Source organism: Sapajus apella, unplaced genomic scaffold (genome assembly GCF_009761245.1).
Source record: "Sapajus apella isolate SASKATOON/1434 unplaced genomic scaffold, GSC_monkey_1.0 scaffold21, whole genome shotgun sequence".
Lineage (NCBI taxonomy): Eukaryota > Metazoa > Chordata > Mammalia > Primates > Cebidae > Sapajus > Sapajus apella.
In genome coordinates, this window is record NW_022436961.1 from 7,021,099 (window position 1) to 7,038,790 (window position 17,692).

Sequence of the window (17,692 nt, forward strand, 5' to 3'; positions counted from 1 at the left end):
TGGGCTAGGTATATTAGGAAAGGACTCAGTTTCACCTCTATTAACTCTTCTTAGGTTTTTATTCCCGGTTTCTGCTGACTAGGCTTCCTCTGACTTCTCCAGAATTGTAGCTCCATGTGGGGAGGGAACAGAAAGGGGAGACAAGACAAGAAACTGTCTTCCTGAGCTGATATTAGATAATGATGCTCACACCCTGGGGATCTCTGGGTATGAAAGATCTTTAATGTTTACTTTCATGTGTGGTCTCGTTGCTCTTTGGAGATTCCAACTTAATTCATATTCAAATTCCAGAAATATTTCTCTAGCTCCTCTTATGACCCAAGTACTCTTCTGTTTATCAGTGAGCAATATACGCAAAGATCCCTGCCCTCCACAGCCAGGATGACAAATGAAGATAATTAATATGCAAATTATCTGAAATGTTAGAAGCTAAATGCTATGAAAATATAGCGAAGCAAAATAAAGGGGAGAAATGCAAGGGGAAGGGGAAGAGGGAAGACAGTCTTTTTGATATTTAGTGGCCGATCATTCCATTTTTGGTTCCCTTGATTTTGGTGAAGTGTGTTCTTTCACTGCAATAGTTCTCTCTCTCTCTTTTGTTTGCTGCTGGAGCCCTTATCCTCCCAGATTCCCCATTCATCTGGTTATAGAAGTCTCTCCCATGTGATCCACGTCAGGCCCATAGAAACTCTTAAAGTTTCTTTGCTCCAACAAACACTGGAAGGGACAGATTATGCCCCGGGTGGCAACTCATCTGATACAAAGCAGCTAGCCCAACAGTGAGCCACAAAGGAGCCACAGACCTGTCCTCTGTGCTCCCAAAGTTCCAATGGAGGCAAATTGAGATTTCTGAGTGGTCCCTCTTCAGCTTCCTGTCCTAAGTTTGAGATGAGAGGAAAGCACTCCCATATTTCTGCAACAGCAAAGCTCCTTCCAAAAATGCTTTTCTATTTTTAATTTACCCTAGTTTACATGTGATTGGGTAAGAGGCTGGGAGCTTCAGCTGGTTTTCTTTCAACTGCTTGTAAGTGGTAGGATCGGGGTCTCAGCTGTTATTGTAAGTTACATTTAAAAAATATAGGTTAAGTGTTGATGAAGATAGTACTAAGTCTGAGGATCCCATGCAGATATGCATTTACAAGTGTGATCTGAAGCTCAGAAAAGATGTTGGGAGTGGAGATACACACACACACATATACCTCCACTTCAAACATCTTTTAATAGCAGCATATTGGTAATTATTAATTTTAGTAAAATACTTTTGCTTTTCTTTACATATGATTATGTACATTGTTTCTCTCATGAGATCCCATAAAAGGTTCATGCAAAAATCATATATTGACAGATTTCTGGAAAGATGATGGCATACAAGCCATATGTTTACAACTCCCCCAAACCATGGAAATGAACAAAAACACATAAGTAAATTTAAAAAGAAAAAAAAATTATGAAAGTTAAGAGCTGCATACCACAAATCCAAAGAATATTATCCAGAAATCATAGGGAAGAGACAGCAAAATGTATTTTATAACCAAAAGAAGGCACTGGGAGTAGACAGCTTTGCGGACACTGAAAAGAGAAAAGATCACCTGGTGCCCAGCAAGGACACCATCCAGAGACAAAACTCCTTACCTGAGGAATTTAGAAGTCATTCGGACTTTCCTATTATCTAAATCAGGCACCTGGTTCCAGGTTTCTTTCCCCCAAACTTGTAAGTAACTAGAATTTCTATACGTCTCCAGAATGGATGCATGTTGAAACTCTTTGTACAACCCTTGTTGAAATCAGGGCCCACGACATCTACAAATGTAATCATTTATTACGATCTATGTGGCTAATATGGTCCAAATTACCCTTAAGCTCCTGCTTTAAGGTCCAGAGTCATCCCTAAGGAAAAGTCCATCTCAGCACACTCAGTCGTGTTTTGCTGAAGCACCTTGCTGAACTCTACTGCAGTTTTCCTTCATTCCGATAACACTTTCCTTTCTCAAACCTATAGTGTTGTCAGTCATTCTTACCAACTCTCAAGATGATTACTTTCTGATGCCAGGGCTCTGCCGCGTCGCCCAACAGACACTGTTCAGTGATCCGGGTAGAAATGAGAAATAATTTGAGAAGAGCTGTACCTTTTTCTTAGATTGGAGGAGCAAAATCTGGAAGAGCTGGCTATTCAGAGATGGGTAGAAAGCCCTGTACCTGAGCCACGGAGGCCATGGTTTGAAGATGGGGCCATTCAGCCAAAAGTGGCCAAGAGGAGACACTCTGAGGATTAGTAGTCCCAGAGGAGGAACCTCTTGGCTAGTGGCAACAGTTATTTTCCTAGGAGGTACATTAGAAAGAAGTCAAAGAAAAAGCAACTAAAAGAGTGGAGACCTCATCCAGACAGAGCCTTGTCTGTAGAATTGCTGGCCCCAGCCTTATTCCCCATCCTTTTCTTTATGAGGAAACACATAGAAACCTGGGACTTTGATTTTCACAACAGGATCTAAAAATCCATTTAGCTAGTGGATAGTTGCGGGGGTCTTCAGATAAGAAATGAAATCTGATGCAATCTAAAAGGCCACCCTGAGTAGTCTAAACCTTTGGGAATATTAGCTTACAATGGAAAAGTGCCTTTTTATGAGAAGTATAGGAAAACAGGAGGATCAGGCAAAGATAGTACACAGAATGACTTTCATGAAAGTGTTAACTCAGAATCTGTTAAGATTCAACATTTTAAAATTACAATTAGAGTTTCTAGTGAGATTTGAGAGGATGTTATACTGATAAAATAAATGAAGCCTACAATCAGAAGGAACAATAATTGAGTAAGAGAGTTCTTGGGGCAGGAGGGAATGTGATTGACAAAATTAAAATCTCAATACAGGTACTGAATATCAGAATGGATACTGATGTAAGTGAACTAGAATAAAGGAATTCTCCAAGACCACCAAGCAAAAAATCCAAGATAAAAATTATTATTAAAAGAGCAGCGTATATGCAAGAAAAACAACTATAATGGGCATTCTAGAAGAATAAGACAAACATTTTTACCAAAAAAAAAAAAAAAAAAAAAAAAAGCTAAAGAAAGAAGCAAAAGGTGATTCCCTGAACTGAAAATTGACCTGAGTCTAGATTGAAAAGGCCCACTAAGGCTTGTCTTGTTAGGGAGGAAACATTAAAAGAAGACACACACATAGCCACATCATGGCGAAAATAAGACTGACTTTGTAGTTCTCCTTTCTAATCTGTATAAATCAGGATCCAGCAGGGAAAGCAGAAATCATACCAGTCATTTTAAGAGAATTGAATTTTAAAAACTTTTTAAGTAGAATTGGAGTAGCAGAAAGGCAAGAAGAGGAATTTGGGCATAAATAACGGTGAGCTTCTGAACTTCTGCACCCCAGTGGCTGGGAGAACAACAAGAAAGAGGTTGGAATTCTCAAAATTTAGTAGTTTAAAAGAGATGCTCTTTAGGGTTGGGATTCAGACTTTTGATGAAAAGAGTCAAACTCTGTAAAATATTTAAAGAGATTTATTCTGAACCAAATATGAATGACCATGACCCATGACCCAGCTGTCAGGATGTCCTGAGAACAGGTGCCCAAGGTGGTCAGTGTGCAGCTTGGCTTCAAACATTTTAGGGAGGCATGGGACATCAATCAAATATATTTACGAAATACATTGGTTTGGTCCAGAACGGCAGGACTCAGAGCAATGGTGGGGTGGGCTTCCAAGCTATAGATAAATTTAAACATTTTCTGGTTGACAATTGGTTGAGTTTTGTCTGAAGACCTGGGGTTGATAGAAATGTTCTGGTTAAGGTAAAAGATTGTGGAGACCAAGGTTCTTTGAAGTCTTATGGTAGCTGCCCTTAGACACAATACATGACAAATGTTTCCTATCCAGATCTTTAAAAGGTGCTAGACTCTTAATTAATCTCTTTAGGATTGGGAAGGCCTGGAAGAAAAAGATCTAGCTATGTTAACAGAGATTCTTTACAGAGGCACATATTCCCCCATAAAGGACAGCAAAGGCAAGGCTCTTTCAATACATGGCAAAGAAACATGTTTTGGGGTAAAATATTTTGACTTTCTTCTTCTGGCATAATATTATGCCAGTCAGATTAGAAAGTTAAGTCACAATATTTAGGGTTAAATAAAACCAATCTGATGAGAATTTATGGTTTGTAGGGCATGACTCCACAGATCCCTTAGATAGGAATTTGGACAAGATAAAAAATGTCAAAGCTTACTCCTCAAGACTTAAGAGGAAGGTCCTGACACAGATGCTAATTGTGCCTCCGCAGAGACACTGTGAGCTGCTCCTGGCAGTGTTGGAAAGAAAAATGGAAACAAGAACTAAGTACAACAACTGGACTACAAATCTATTATTGACTAGGCGAGACTGAAAGCAATGGTTACAAAACACAGAAGCAACAAACAGTTCTCTTTCTGACCTCTAGGCTTCCTGCCTCGTCTCGTACTCCCTATTGGCAGAGTCTAGGAGCAGGCTTACAGAAGAGACATACTTACTAAGTTCTGGCCCCACCTCATAAAACAGAGGAGAGAGACTACATTGGGAGCTGCTAGACAATAGCTTTGTACCTGGCGTGTGGCCCTAAGTTCTAGAAAACACTGGAGCAGCTTTTACATAGTTTTAGGGAAAACAGATTGCAAGCCAAGAATTCAAAGTCAACCACGTTGTTGTTTACTTGTAAGAGCAAGAAAAAACATTTTTGGACTCTTAAAGATTCAGAAAGTGTTACTCAATCCTCTGGCAATTATTCTCATGCAAAAGGAGCATATAGATATAAAAAACACACAAAGAAATATAGGGCAATAGCTTGTTCTGCATTTGATTTATATAATGCTTATAACAGTCTATTAAAATTAAATTATCCACATTAGAGGATGCCAAAAAATAAAGTGATAAAATAAAGTAGAAATGTAAATATCAGCCAATGGTCAGTGCTTACTCTGCCTTGAGTGCTTTACATGTATTATGATAGAATTCTCCCTGTGACACTCTAATGGGTGTTATTATAACCTCCTTTATATTCATATTATGTGAATTGACTTCAATTTAGAAAAATTAATTCACTCAAGATTACATAGTGGGGAGTGGAGGAGTGAGTGTTGGAATCCAAATCTCCTGAAATTCACAAGCATGTAGTTCAGCTTCTCTGCTAAGATATGAAATTCAGACCCTGGCAGAGCTTCTAGTGTGTGTCCAATATCTTTTCTCTCTTTCTTTACTAACAGATCTCACATTTGTTTGTTTAAGCCAATATTTAGATATTCTGTTATGCAGTAAATTTAATCTCTAAATGTCATAATATAAAAACCAATAAAATAGATCACTGTAAATGAAAATGATTACATTCCCCTGGCAAATTAAAAAATAAATACATTTTTAAATCAACACAAGAACAAAAATCAAGCTACATGACACATACAAAAGACACACTTAAGAGGAAAGAAGAAAGAAAGATTGAAAGAGAGCTAGGCAAAGATATCTCAATCAAGTGGGAATAAAATGAAAACAGAAAGATTAATGTTACATATTAATATTGTATTTTAAAATATTCCAGCAAAAGCAAAACAAAACCAAAAACAATGCAAAATTTGGCAAACATGGATATTTCATATAAAAGGCCAAGAAGATTCATATTGATATCAGCCAAGAAGATATAAAAATGACTTTGTCTATCAGTGGATATCATATAAGAATATATCATTCAAAGTCTGCTGGAAATACATGACAGTCAACAAAACCAAAAAATTATAAATGAAGTTTTCTGACATGTCCCTTTCAATCATTCAGCAAATAATTAAGGATATGGAAAACACATATAACATAATTAGTATTGCTTATACATCAAATAGATAATACATAGTCTTTAAAAATTCCATTACATAGTAGTAAAAATTGATTATGTACTAGGCAACAAAGAATTTCTCCATAAATTCTGTGAAGTAGAAATCATAAAAGCTTTGACATTCTTAGACCATAAATTTCTACCAAAGTAGAAAAGATAGCCACTCTATCCCCAGTCAAAAACTCGTCCATCCAAGGAAAGTGAAAGCATGCATTTCTCTAAACGGATCATGAATCAAACAAGAAATCAAAATTAAAATTTAAACAACTTGGGCCAGGCATAGTGGCTCACGCCTGTAGTTCCAGCACTTTAGGAGGCCAAGGCAGGTGGATCACCTGAGGTCAGGAGTTCAAGACCAGCCTGGCCACCATGGTGAAATCCCGTCTCCATTAAAAATACAAAAATTAGCTGGGCATGATGGTACATGCTGTAATTCCAGCTACTGGGGAGGCTGAGGCTGAAGAATCTTTTGACACTAGGAGGAGGAGGTTACAGTGAGCCAAGATGGTGCCATGGCACTCCAGCCTGGGTGATAAGAATGAGACTCCATCTTAAAAAAAAAAAATTAAACAACTTAAAAGATGAATTCTGCATCACTAAAACTAAGAGCATTACTTGCCATAGTCTCTGAGATATAGCCAAAGAACTACTCCAAGGAAAAATTCTGATAAAATTAAATTCAATTCAAGAAACTGGAAAATTCAGGCAACCCAGATGTCTATTTCCACTGTGAAGGCTGTGCAAGATGGTGGGACCTAGCCTGGGCTTGTGGTGTTGTCTTCTGTATCTGGGCTAAGTCGAGCAAGGTGATGAAACTCTGGTCCTGAATACAAGGACATCCAGCCTGACAACAAATATTACCCGATCTAATGGCCAAGCTGACCCAGAGGGCAAAGGATGAGCTGGATCTCAGAAAGACACTCATCGAAGCTGCCCCAGCCAAGAACACAAGCTCTGTGTTGGAAGATCCAGTGGCCTAGTGAATTCATCAACACAATGCTGAAAGGAGGAAGTCAAGTACTGCCAGATCCCTCAGGACACAGACTTAGGGAACTACGGACAGGAGAAGCTTGGAAATTACCAAGCTGCTTCTGCAAAGGAAGGGGCAAGTGTCCAGCCCAACCCCACACCACCTTCCACCAGCCACTGAGGAACTTTCCTGGGGTGCCAGCCTGTGATAGTTCAGGTACCCATCCTCCAGGGGGCCATTTCTACCAAGTCCCTGTGTCTCTTGTTGATCTGGCAAGTGGATGATTACTCAGAGCCTGGACAAGGCATGGTTGTGGATGCCAGATGTGAGGAGGGGTACTGCTAGAGCTGCTGGGTTTCTGCAATCAGGGTCAGTGATTAGGAGAAAGTGCCAAGTGCACGAGACGTCCAAGACTAGTCACTGCTGGTGACAGAGGCAGGTAGAGGCTTCCGGGGGAGAAGCCCAGGCCCCTCTGGCATAGCTAACAATGTGAGCCACTGCCGCTGAAAACACCTGTGCTAAGGATATTCTTTGTAAAGGGCAAGCTTCACAAGAACCATTGAGCAATGTGTGTATTACCCATTAATCCTTTTTGCCCTGGAGGCTAGAATTAGCTCTCTCTGCCCCACCTCCTTGCAAAGAGGAAATGTGGATTTAGGGTTTCCTCCCAAGAGACTTAGGACCCAACCAGACTTCTCTTTCCTCAGCTTAGGATGAACTTTTATTTTTTTATTATTTTTTATTATTTTATTATTTTTTAATTTTTTTATTGAGACAGGGCTTTGCTCTGTTGCCCAGGCTGGAGTGGGTGGTGTGATCTCAGCTCACTGTAGCCTCAGCCTCCTAGGCTCAGACAATCCTCCCACCTCAGCCTTTCAAGTAGCTGGGACCACAAGTGTGCATCACCACACCTGGGTATTTATGTTTTTATTATTTTGTAGAAATGAGGTCTCACTATGTTGCTAGGCTGGTCTCAAACTCCTGGGCTTAAGTGATTCTCCTGCCTCAGCCTCCAAAAGTCTTGGGATTACCGGGATGAACCACCACGCCTAGCCAGGATGGACTTTTTGATGGAAAGAGGAAACAGTTTGGGTATCAGAAAAGGTTTATGAGAAAATTCTCATCCTGAACTTGTGATATAGCATGTGATACATTCATTATAACTGACTAGAGGGGGAGAAAAGGAAAATTAAGAAAAATTAAGAAAATTAAGAAGGCTAAAGAAGATATTAATTATACATATGTGTGTGTGTAAATTCTACACACACACTGAGGTATCTATATATTTAGGTTTGTAGAATTAATGAATAAAGCTATTTTTTTATGTTTAATGAAACATATCTCCAAAAAAGCTAAATGACACCAAAAAGAAGGAACATGACTCATGAGGAAAGGGGAAGAAGGGCGCGAATTAGAGAAAGAGAGGCATACCAAACAAAAACAAAACCAAAAAAGATTCCTTCTAACCAAAGCTGGAATTTAATCTGTGGGGCAGTCAAGTAGAGACAAAGTTGTCCTCTCTCTGTTGGCTCCTCTTCCTTGGAAAATGACCTGTGGCGTGTATTCATTTAAAATTAAGGTGACTGTATTATTTATTGTCTAAACATACAGACTTTAAAGAATAAAAGAGGCTCTATTAACAATTACAGTGGGACAGCTAGCAGAAAGCTGCGTTTATGAACATCCTACTTACAACATCAAATGTCACGCTGGTTAGTAATTACTGCTTAACGCCTCTAACAAATACTGTTTCCGATAATAAACAATGGAAAAATGGGGAAACAGACTTGAAATCTCAAGGTAGGTGCAAGAAACCAAAAGGGAATCTAAATTTCCTGACATCTGTCTCAAAATACTATTTTATTTATTTTTTCTGGATTGAATTGTCCTTATAATTTTTATTAAACAACATAAATATCTTATAATCTGATCATTATAAAACATAAAAAGTAAAATTTTGTAAAAAATTCATCTGTGAGAGGGATTTTTAAAATTAATATAGGTATTTATAGATATCACTTATTGTTAAAATGAGACAGGGTTCAACATCAATATTAGTATTGTTTATGTTAATAGATATGTCATGAGATAATGTTTTTAAAAATATTAATAACACATATATGTTTATTATATGCACAACCTATATATATTTATACTTATTAACTCATGTAATAATGACAACACTACAATAATGATTACAATGTTAACTCATTCTTATAGCTCACTGGTTGAGATCTATAGATAGTATTTTCATCTCTGCTTTATAATTTTTACATTATATTTCTATGAGATATGTGTCAGTTTCCTCATTTAAAAAGGACGTAATGATAGTACCTCTCTTGAAATAAAAACAGATTGTGAAATGGTAGTAGGGAAAAGGAAAATGGTCATGTGGGATTCTTAGCTTCATCAATGTTAGGAAGTAGAACCTAGGAAAGTTGGAGAACTTCTTGCACCTGCTGACCCTTCAGAAATCTGTTGACATCCCCCTCTTTCTTGTGGGGTGTATCCCTATTTGAAGATGGGATCTATGGACTAACCTGAATTCAGATCTAATTTTACCTCCACTGGCTTCACTAGCCATTCACTTTACTACTCTCCATAAAGAAGTGCCAGAAGAAGTAACAAATTATTTCAAAATTTATATTTATAGATACAATTATGGGAGGACAAGGGTATCCTAAGTGGCTTGAACACCTAAATAAGAAAAATAGGACAATGTTGCTGAGAATTTGCAGAGGTTTGAAGGAAGAAACTCATGGTAGTAGGTACTTCCTTCTGGGGATGGGGTAAGAAAGAAATTTAGTTTTTACTTTGTACTTTTAAAATATTGTATCAAGTGCATGAAAAGCTAAACAGTAATATCCATAAATGATTAGTGCAGAAAAAAACATAAGGTAATTACCCGCAAAAAAAAAAAAAAAAAAATTCTAGGAACGTAGTGTAGTGTTTCCTGCCAGGGTCTTCTTTATTCATATGATAAAGATCTCTAAACTGTATTCTCATGCTATATACCAAAATAAATTCTTGATGCTTCATGCATATATGCATTCAACATAAAATATGGAATAAGAAAATGAAATGAGAGAAAAACAAAGATAAAGCTACAACTCATCTCAAGATGGTGGAAAAGGTTTATTTCATTTTCGCATAAACAATGCATATAAAGTATGAAGAGACCGATCTTTTCCACTATGTTTTATGTTTTTCTTTTCCCTAGAGGTTGGATTACATTAGGAAAATGAGAAACAAACAAACAAACAAAAACAAACAAAAAACAGCAAAGTAAGTTATTTAATCGCTCCAAGCACCATTTTTGAAATACTTTCCCATTTCCAAATGAATTATGATGCTTTATTTGTGCATTTAGTTGCTTTGTATACTAAGGTTGACAACAGTTGTTGTTGCCAAGGGCTTAATTTATCTACAGAGAGGATTACACTTTCATAGAAAAGGTTATGCATTTACAGAAAGTATTTAAGGCAGAATACAAAAACACAAAATGCTAGATTACCTGAAAAAAAAAAAAAAAAAAAAAAGAGAAGCAGGGAAACAGAATGTAAACATACAATAGTGCTTAGGATGATGCTAAAAATAGATACACTTGCTAATAAGCCATAATTTTGGTTTTACGTTTTCTAGCCACAAAGCAATAGAGAAACACAGTCAGTTACATAATTAACAACAAAAATCTCAAGTAGGAGTAGGATAATTGTTTGAGAATAGGGCCATATTTGGAACTAAATTCAGAAGAAAAATTTTTCCGTAGGTAGTTGATATAACACACCAAACCCATAGATGCTACAGAGTTGATCAATACCTTGTCATATTCTATTAATATTAATAATATAGGAGGGCCTCTAGAAGGCATCCTGTTTTGAAGGGAATCTTTTTATTTGACTGTTGGAATTCCCTTCTCACTTTCCTTCTTTCTCTTTTCCTCTTTCTTCTTTTACTTTTTCTTCTGTCTTCCTGTTTTCCTCTCCCTCCTTTTTCCTTTCCTTATTCTTCTATTGGGTGGTTGCCTATGTATTCTCCCTCAAAGTATTAAGGGCATTCGTTTGTAGGGTATATAAAAATTTGCTATTCTGGAGGATTTTCATATAGATACTTTGTCTTCATTGGAAAATAACATGTAATGATTTCTCTTCCATGACCTGGAACTGTTTAATTAGCATTAGAGATATCTATTCCTTGAAGATTTTAGAGACAGGACCTTGAAATCATCCAAGTCTCTCATCAAAGGGGCAGAAAGGGAGGTGGTGATGATGATTATGGGTCTTTGACAACTTTATTTTTTCCAGATATTTGGTCTGTTTAAATTTCTCCTCTTATGGACACTTTTGGTAATTCATATTATCCTAAGAAATCATTTAGTTTTCAAAATTAATTGCATATATAGTTTTTTCAATTTCCTTTTAATGTGTATGTATTTTCTCATTTAAATGTCTTATTTCATATATTTGTACTTTTTCCTTGTTTATAGACTAGCTATTGATTTCTCTATTTCATTGTCTGAAGTAATCAGCTGTTTTATAATTCATTAATTTCTAACTATCTTTTAAATTTATTCTGCTTAGATTTAATGTTTTCATTCTCTAACTTTTTGAGCTTGATACTAAGTTCACTTATTTTATTTTTCATTTATCATAATTGTTCTTTAATGTTTTATGTATTTTGAGGTTATATTTTTGGTGTAGTGATATTAATGATGTTATATCTTCTTTGTGGTTTGTTACATTTATCATTTCAAAGGTTAATTGTGTTGAATTCAAACGTATGTGGTATTAAAATTGTACTTCTAATTTCTGCCATCGTTTTCCTGGCATACCTTTGACAATTCCTTTATTTTCAGCCTTTAGTGCCTCTTGAACCTTAAAATATAATTGGACCATGTCAACTCATGCTTTAAGATCTCAGACTTCTCTTTGCCTTAGAATTGAGTGATTCCCTTTGAGTCCTTTAGCCCCTGTCTATGAATCTTAAGACACTGAGCCATTTTCCAGTCTCTTCTCAGACCTCGCCATCCCCTGACTTCCATGTCCCTAGCATAGGAGTCTCCTCCTGGTGCTTGCAGTAAACTCTTGTGATGCTCTTTGCCTCCACAATTCTATTCTCTCAATCTGTAACCTCATTCCCTTAATTCTTCAATTGCTTTATTCTTTGTCATCATGCTTTGGCTCAAATATTACCTTTTTAGAGGTTTTTTTTTTCTCTGATCACTGTGATCCAACTCCAAACCACCAAACCTCACAAACACTTCAGTCATATTTCCCTCATGGCATTCATCATCTGAATTTATCTTATGTATGTATGTATGCATTTTTCATATCTATCTCCACTGGAATTTAAGTTTCTTAAATGCAAGACTCTTGCCTGCATTTTCCACTATATGAAGAATGTCCGCCTAGCATATACTTGGCAAACAATAAATATTTGTTGAAAGAAGTAAAATAATTTCAAAGGAAGAAAAGAAGGATAGAAAGAAGGAACTGTAGCCATTTTATTTTCTTAAAACTGTATTTGAGGTATCTATGGGGTTCAGTTATGCCTTTCAAAGCTCAGGTATTTTTTTTAGATAGGGTCTTTCTCTGCCGCGCGGCTGGAATGCAGTGGCGTGATCACAGCTCACTTCAGCACTGCAGCCTTGACCACCCAGGATCAAGCAATCTTCCCATCTCAGCCTCTTGAGTAGCTATGACCACAGGTGCAGGCCAACATGCTGAGTTAATTTTTAAATATCTGTAAAGATGAGGTCTTGCTATGCTGCTCAGGCTGGTCTTGATCTCCTGGGCTCAAGCGACCCTCTTTCCTCTGCCTCTCAAAGTGCTAGATTACAGGCATGACCACCGCACCTGGCCTAGAGTATTTATTCTAGTCTAAGTTTTACTCCATACCTCCTGCTGTTCCACATAGATAATCACCAGCTGTTGTAGGTTAAAATAATACGGTTTCCCTTGATTAAATAAGTAATTTTTATTGGTATGTAATTTGTAATCATTCCTTTTCCACCCACTTCCCATATGCAATACTCATATAATGGATGTCGTAAGTTCTCTTCTCCCTCACCCCAGTGACCTTTAATACATTATTCCCAAAGTTACTCTCACACAAACATGACTTCAACATTTGTAGAGATCCTAACCAAGAAATCCCTAATATCATCAGAGATAATTACAAAATCTTTCTGCAATGGGTCATACCCACAGAGATTTCAGGAAAAAGAGATCAAAAACTTTAGAAGACTGAAAATGGAGAGGCACATTTCCAGATGATTCAACATTCCCTGGAGCTTTTATGAAAGCAGTTTTACTTATATACTTCCAAGCAAGTTTCAGCAATGTATTACATCGAAATTAAGCAGTAACTGGAAAAGAGCCATGTTTTTGCTAATTATAAAAAGCAGATAATAATCTCTAGCTCACATGAAACTACTTCCACCATAAGATCCTCTGATGGCAGCATACCCCTAATTATGAAATTCATCTTTTCATATTTTAGATCAAACTACACTCCTGAAATAATGATCACTGCAATCTTTATTTATAGGGCATCTGTTTATTTCCAGACAATGGGAAATAAACATTTTCGTGACATAGTATGTTGTCCTCCGGAGCTCACCGTACTCAGAGAGACAGGCATGAGTACAGATAATTTTGATAGTAATGCTAAGTGAAATTAAAGAAGCTAGAGGAGGAGCTCTTAGCCCAATAAAGAGGTAATGTTAGGATGCCCCTAGGAGATAATGCCGAAGTAAGATTTAATATGTTCAAATTACTGAGATTAAAATAGGAAGCAGAGTGATAAATATCATAGAGGGGCACTAAAGACTAGTTTGCTGATGAAATAAAGAGGTCTATTGGAATCAAAGGAGAGGAAAGTAGCTATACATTTCAGGGCTGATTAGTTTACTAAACATTTTTTTAAAATATCTATGTTCATATCCATCTGCATATATAAGAACCAAATGCTCACAACATTTCGCTAACAAAGCTTTCTTCCTAGTGGAGAGAGACTGATAATAAATACAAAATATAATTATAATGCAAATTAGTAATTATATAATTATAAATATATAATTAAATAATTAGTAAACATATAATTATATAATTGCTATAATTATAAATGTATAATTATCTAATTAGTAATTAACTATAATTAGTAAGAATATAGTTACTAATAATTATATAATTATTACATATATAATTACATATCATTTTATAAGGTATATATTATCAATTATATAATATTAATATTTTATATTATTATAAAATTATTATAATAGTACAATATAACTATTGTCAATTATGTTCACTCCAGAGGTAAACAAAGCAAGATAATGAGTAAAAAACAGTAGAGGGGGTGGTGGTGATATTTTAGATAAGGTGACCAAGAGAACATCAGATGTTTACCTGGAGAATCAATTTATACTGACTATAAGCACACCTATGGCTACAGTTTGTTAGCAAGCTAACAGTGAAAGTGTACTTACCAACACTTGCCCTACAAAGGTCTGGGCCGAAAGTAACATTTCTATACGATCACGAAATTGTCCCTTCAAGCGGAGGCTTCTTATAGGGTCCTTATCGATCCTACCTGATGTAAACAGTTCCTACAATCGAGAGAAAGAAACTGAAGATGTGAGCTGCATCTCAGAGAAAGAAATCTGTTTTACTTATGTTGATAGAGCCTCTTGTGATGGTATCAGTCGGAAATCATTCTACCTTGTCTAAACCAGGGAACCCTGAAGTTGCTTATTCAATATTTCATAATACGGATTTTACTGGATTTGCATTTTCCTGGTTTTCTGCACAGCTTTTTTATACTGAATTCTGCAGTCTCCCTCCATGTCCTTCTCACATATACTCAGTCCCTACACCCTTCAAACTGACATCACTGCAAGGATCAGAATTAGGAGCAGCATGCTTCTTTCTGCTCTGGATATAAGTGTAACAGTTTCCGTTGAGATATGTGGACAAAGAAAAAAAGATTACAAATTGATTTTTAGGTGATTACTTAAGTGTCCACATTTTGTGAGAGAAGGGGGAAGTTTTCAGCATTTTTGTGTTGCTTTTAGTTTTTGCCCGATGTTATATTCTGAAATTGTAATTCTTCCTCATATTTATAGAATGTCTTTACTGATTATATTTAAATGTTATAGTAATCCCATATGATAAAGTTAGGCATGATTAAATCAATTTTATATTGCTATGAAAACCAGGAAATGGAGAAATTGAATGACTTTCCTAAGATCAGGCAATGAGGAAAAGCTGGAGCCTGAGCTAGTCCATTGTTTGTTGATAATAGTCTAGACTCACCGCAAAGAAATATCTGAACCAACGAGGACAAGCCATACCAAGCTGACTGAGTCTCTCCGACTTTCAAAAAAACCCATTTTATATAAAGCCAGGATTTCAAAATCACTTAATTTTTCTATTCATATTTTCTGAATGATAGGAAGGGAAGTCTCATTAAAAAATGCTTTGATAAAAGTTCACATCCTGATCAGTGATTTGTCCTCTAATACTCAATGACTCGTGTGTGTTCCTAAATGTTGCCTGAGAACTAATTTTAAAAAATACTACGTATGACATTAGTACAGAACACTCATTTGAATTCCATCATCAAGTTGGAGCTACCTTCTGTGGAAAAACAAATTGGTCCTAAGATATAATAAAATCATGCTTACAGATGTAATAAATGTTTTAAAATGCACATTTGAGGAGAGAAATTATAACTCTCCAAATACTTTTTTAAATAGCTCTTCACAGCACACCTAGATTTCTGACTTTTTTTTTGTTTTGGTTTTACATTTGTCCAACTTCTCCAAAGGCTTAGTGAAAAACAGGGCCCTCTCAATTTAATGAAACAAAACAACTTGTTGAAAAGTAACTCAACTTTGATCAAACTCTTTCCTCAAGATTCACAAGAAGAATAGTACAGCATTCTGGTTACTCAGGCTCACTTCTTAACATTTTGCAACACTTGCTAATATTTGTAAGTAAAGGGTACACCTGGATTGAAGTATAGACATAAGTTACACCCAAAGTAAGAGATGAAACATATAGGAAATTGAAAAATGCACTCTCATATTTTTGTAATCACACAAAAAAGAACATGATAGGGAAGAAGAACATTGTCTGGAGCATAAGACTAAGAAGCTTTAAAAATCCTACAAATTGAGTTGTGCATTAAAAACAACAAAACAAGGTAGAAACCAGGAGGCAGATTCATCATAGCTATTTATCCATGAGTCAGTATCCTACAATTCTTTCTACAATTGTTACACCACTGCTCAAAGTCCTTAATGTAGAAATAATCAGTAGAGCAAACTTGTTTGGGAGCAAAATCTATAAGCTTCAATATTGGATAATTTTCAAATACAGAAATCAAAATTCCATATCACCAATAACCTTAAAAATTTATCAATTTATACATTATATTTTTATGTAGATTTTTAGCACGAAAATAAATATTTTAAGTGAATTTTCAATATTATCATGCACAGGTGAAATGTGTTCTGTTATGGAAATTGGTATAATCTATTAGAGAAAGAAAGTTTGGGAAGCAAAAATGGAAACAAACTACACAGAGTAAATAAAACTCTTCACCTTTGACCTCTGGTAATAGGACATCCATTACACAGCATTTGAGAGTTTTATTTCAAGCTCTTAAGCAATGCCTTATCTGTATAATACATTATTTATTCTCATCATCATTGTTTGCCAGCTGTTATTCAACAACACCAACTCCTGCTAAGCTTGTTTGGGTATAAGAAGTGTCCTTGCCTTTATGGCTGGATGGTGCATGTGTGTGTGCGTGGGCTTCTGTGTGTATGTGCAACTCAGTGTGTTGTCTTTACATGGTATACAAAAGGCAATGTATGCATGTCAGTACATATGCATTATGCACAAACGATTTATGAAAGTGGAGTTGACGTTGATGTCTTGTTCCTTTTCACCTCTTTTCTACGACCTAGCACAGTTGTCTTGTTAAGATTCAAGATAGAGCCATGGACATAATGTTTATGAACCTTTTTTTCAGAACAGTGACCTCTGTTTCCAGAGCTAACATTAATCATCATCCACATAAGACACTGCTTTTTCCAGTGATGGGAGAAACAAGAAGCCTGGCCCTGTCTCTGCAGGCTTCAGAATGTGGCCTGGGGTCTGGTTTACTACCCTTTCTGAGGGACCAGGCCATAGATGCTGAGTCTGTTAGCCTGAAACATTGAATGAAGCCTAGATCTTTTGCTAAACACAAACCTACCCCAAACCCGTCTCTGACTTCACACACAGGGATCCCTAATAAGGAAACTGACCAAGATAATCCCTGTTGCCTTGTTGATTTGCCGTTTTTTAGCAGCTCTCCAGATCAGCCTGAAGATCAACAGGATGATGAGTCCACTGAAGAAGGTTAAAATAGAGGAGAGAATGAATGCTGTTTGGATCTCAGTTGTACAGGAAATTTTTGCCACGTCTTCCCCATTTTCATCTTTTAGCTTAGTGTGAACTAAGTCCGAACTTAGTCTGAACATGTCTGAAACATGTTTGAGACATCAGTAGACAGAATCGCTGGGCCATTTGATGACATAGTGGTCGCCTGGTAACAATTTCAGGAGTCAGAGTTCACTGTACCACAGTGTTCCAATGCTAGGTGTGATAACCAGTGAGAGGTTCCATCAGGTCTGCCCACCCCCTGGTGCCAGCTCTTGGGTTGTTGAATGAATACACAACTGGAGATGGCTGGGGCCTACAATATGAGTAGTAAAAAAACTAGAATTCTAGATCCTATTGTTACTTTCTCTGTGCCTTGAGGAAATCCGATTCTCTGTGGCAATGATCAGCTGGTTATCTGTTAAT

At 36.5% G+C, this 17,692-nt stretch overlaps 1 protein-coding gene across 1 annotated transcript in view; it reads right to left on the reverse strand.

Moving 5' to 3' along the window:
* The window catches only part of KCNU1 (potassium calcium-activated channel subfamily U member 1), a 128,951-nt gene extending 111,584 nt beyond the window's left edge, over positions 1-17,367 (reverse strand). The window contains 2 exon segments of the mRNA XM_032288020.1: positions 14,323-14,442; positions 17,152-17,367. Coding sequence (XP_032143911.1) covers positions 14,323-14,442; positions 17,152-17,367 — 336 coding nt within the window.
* Between the last annotated feature and the right edge of the window lie 325 nt (positions 17,368-17,692).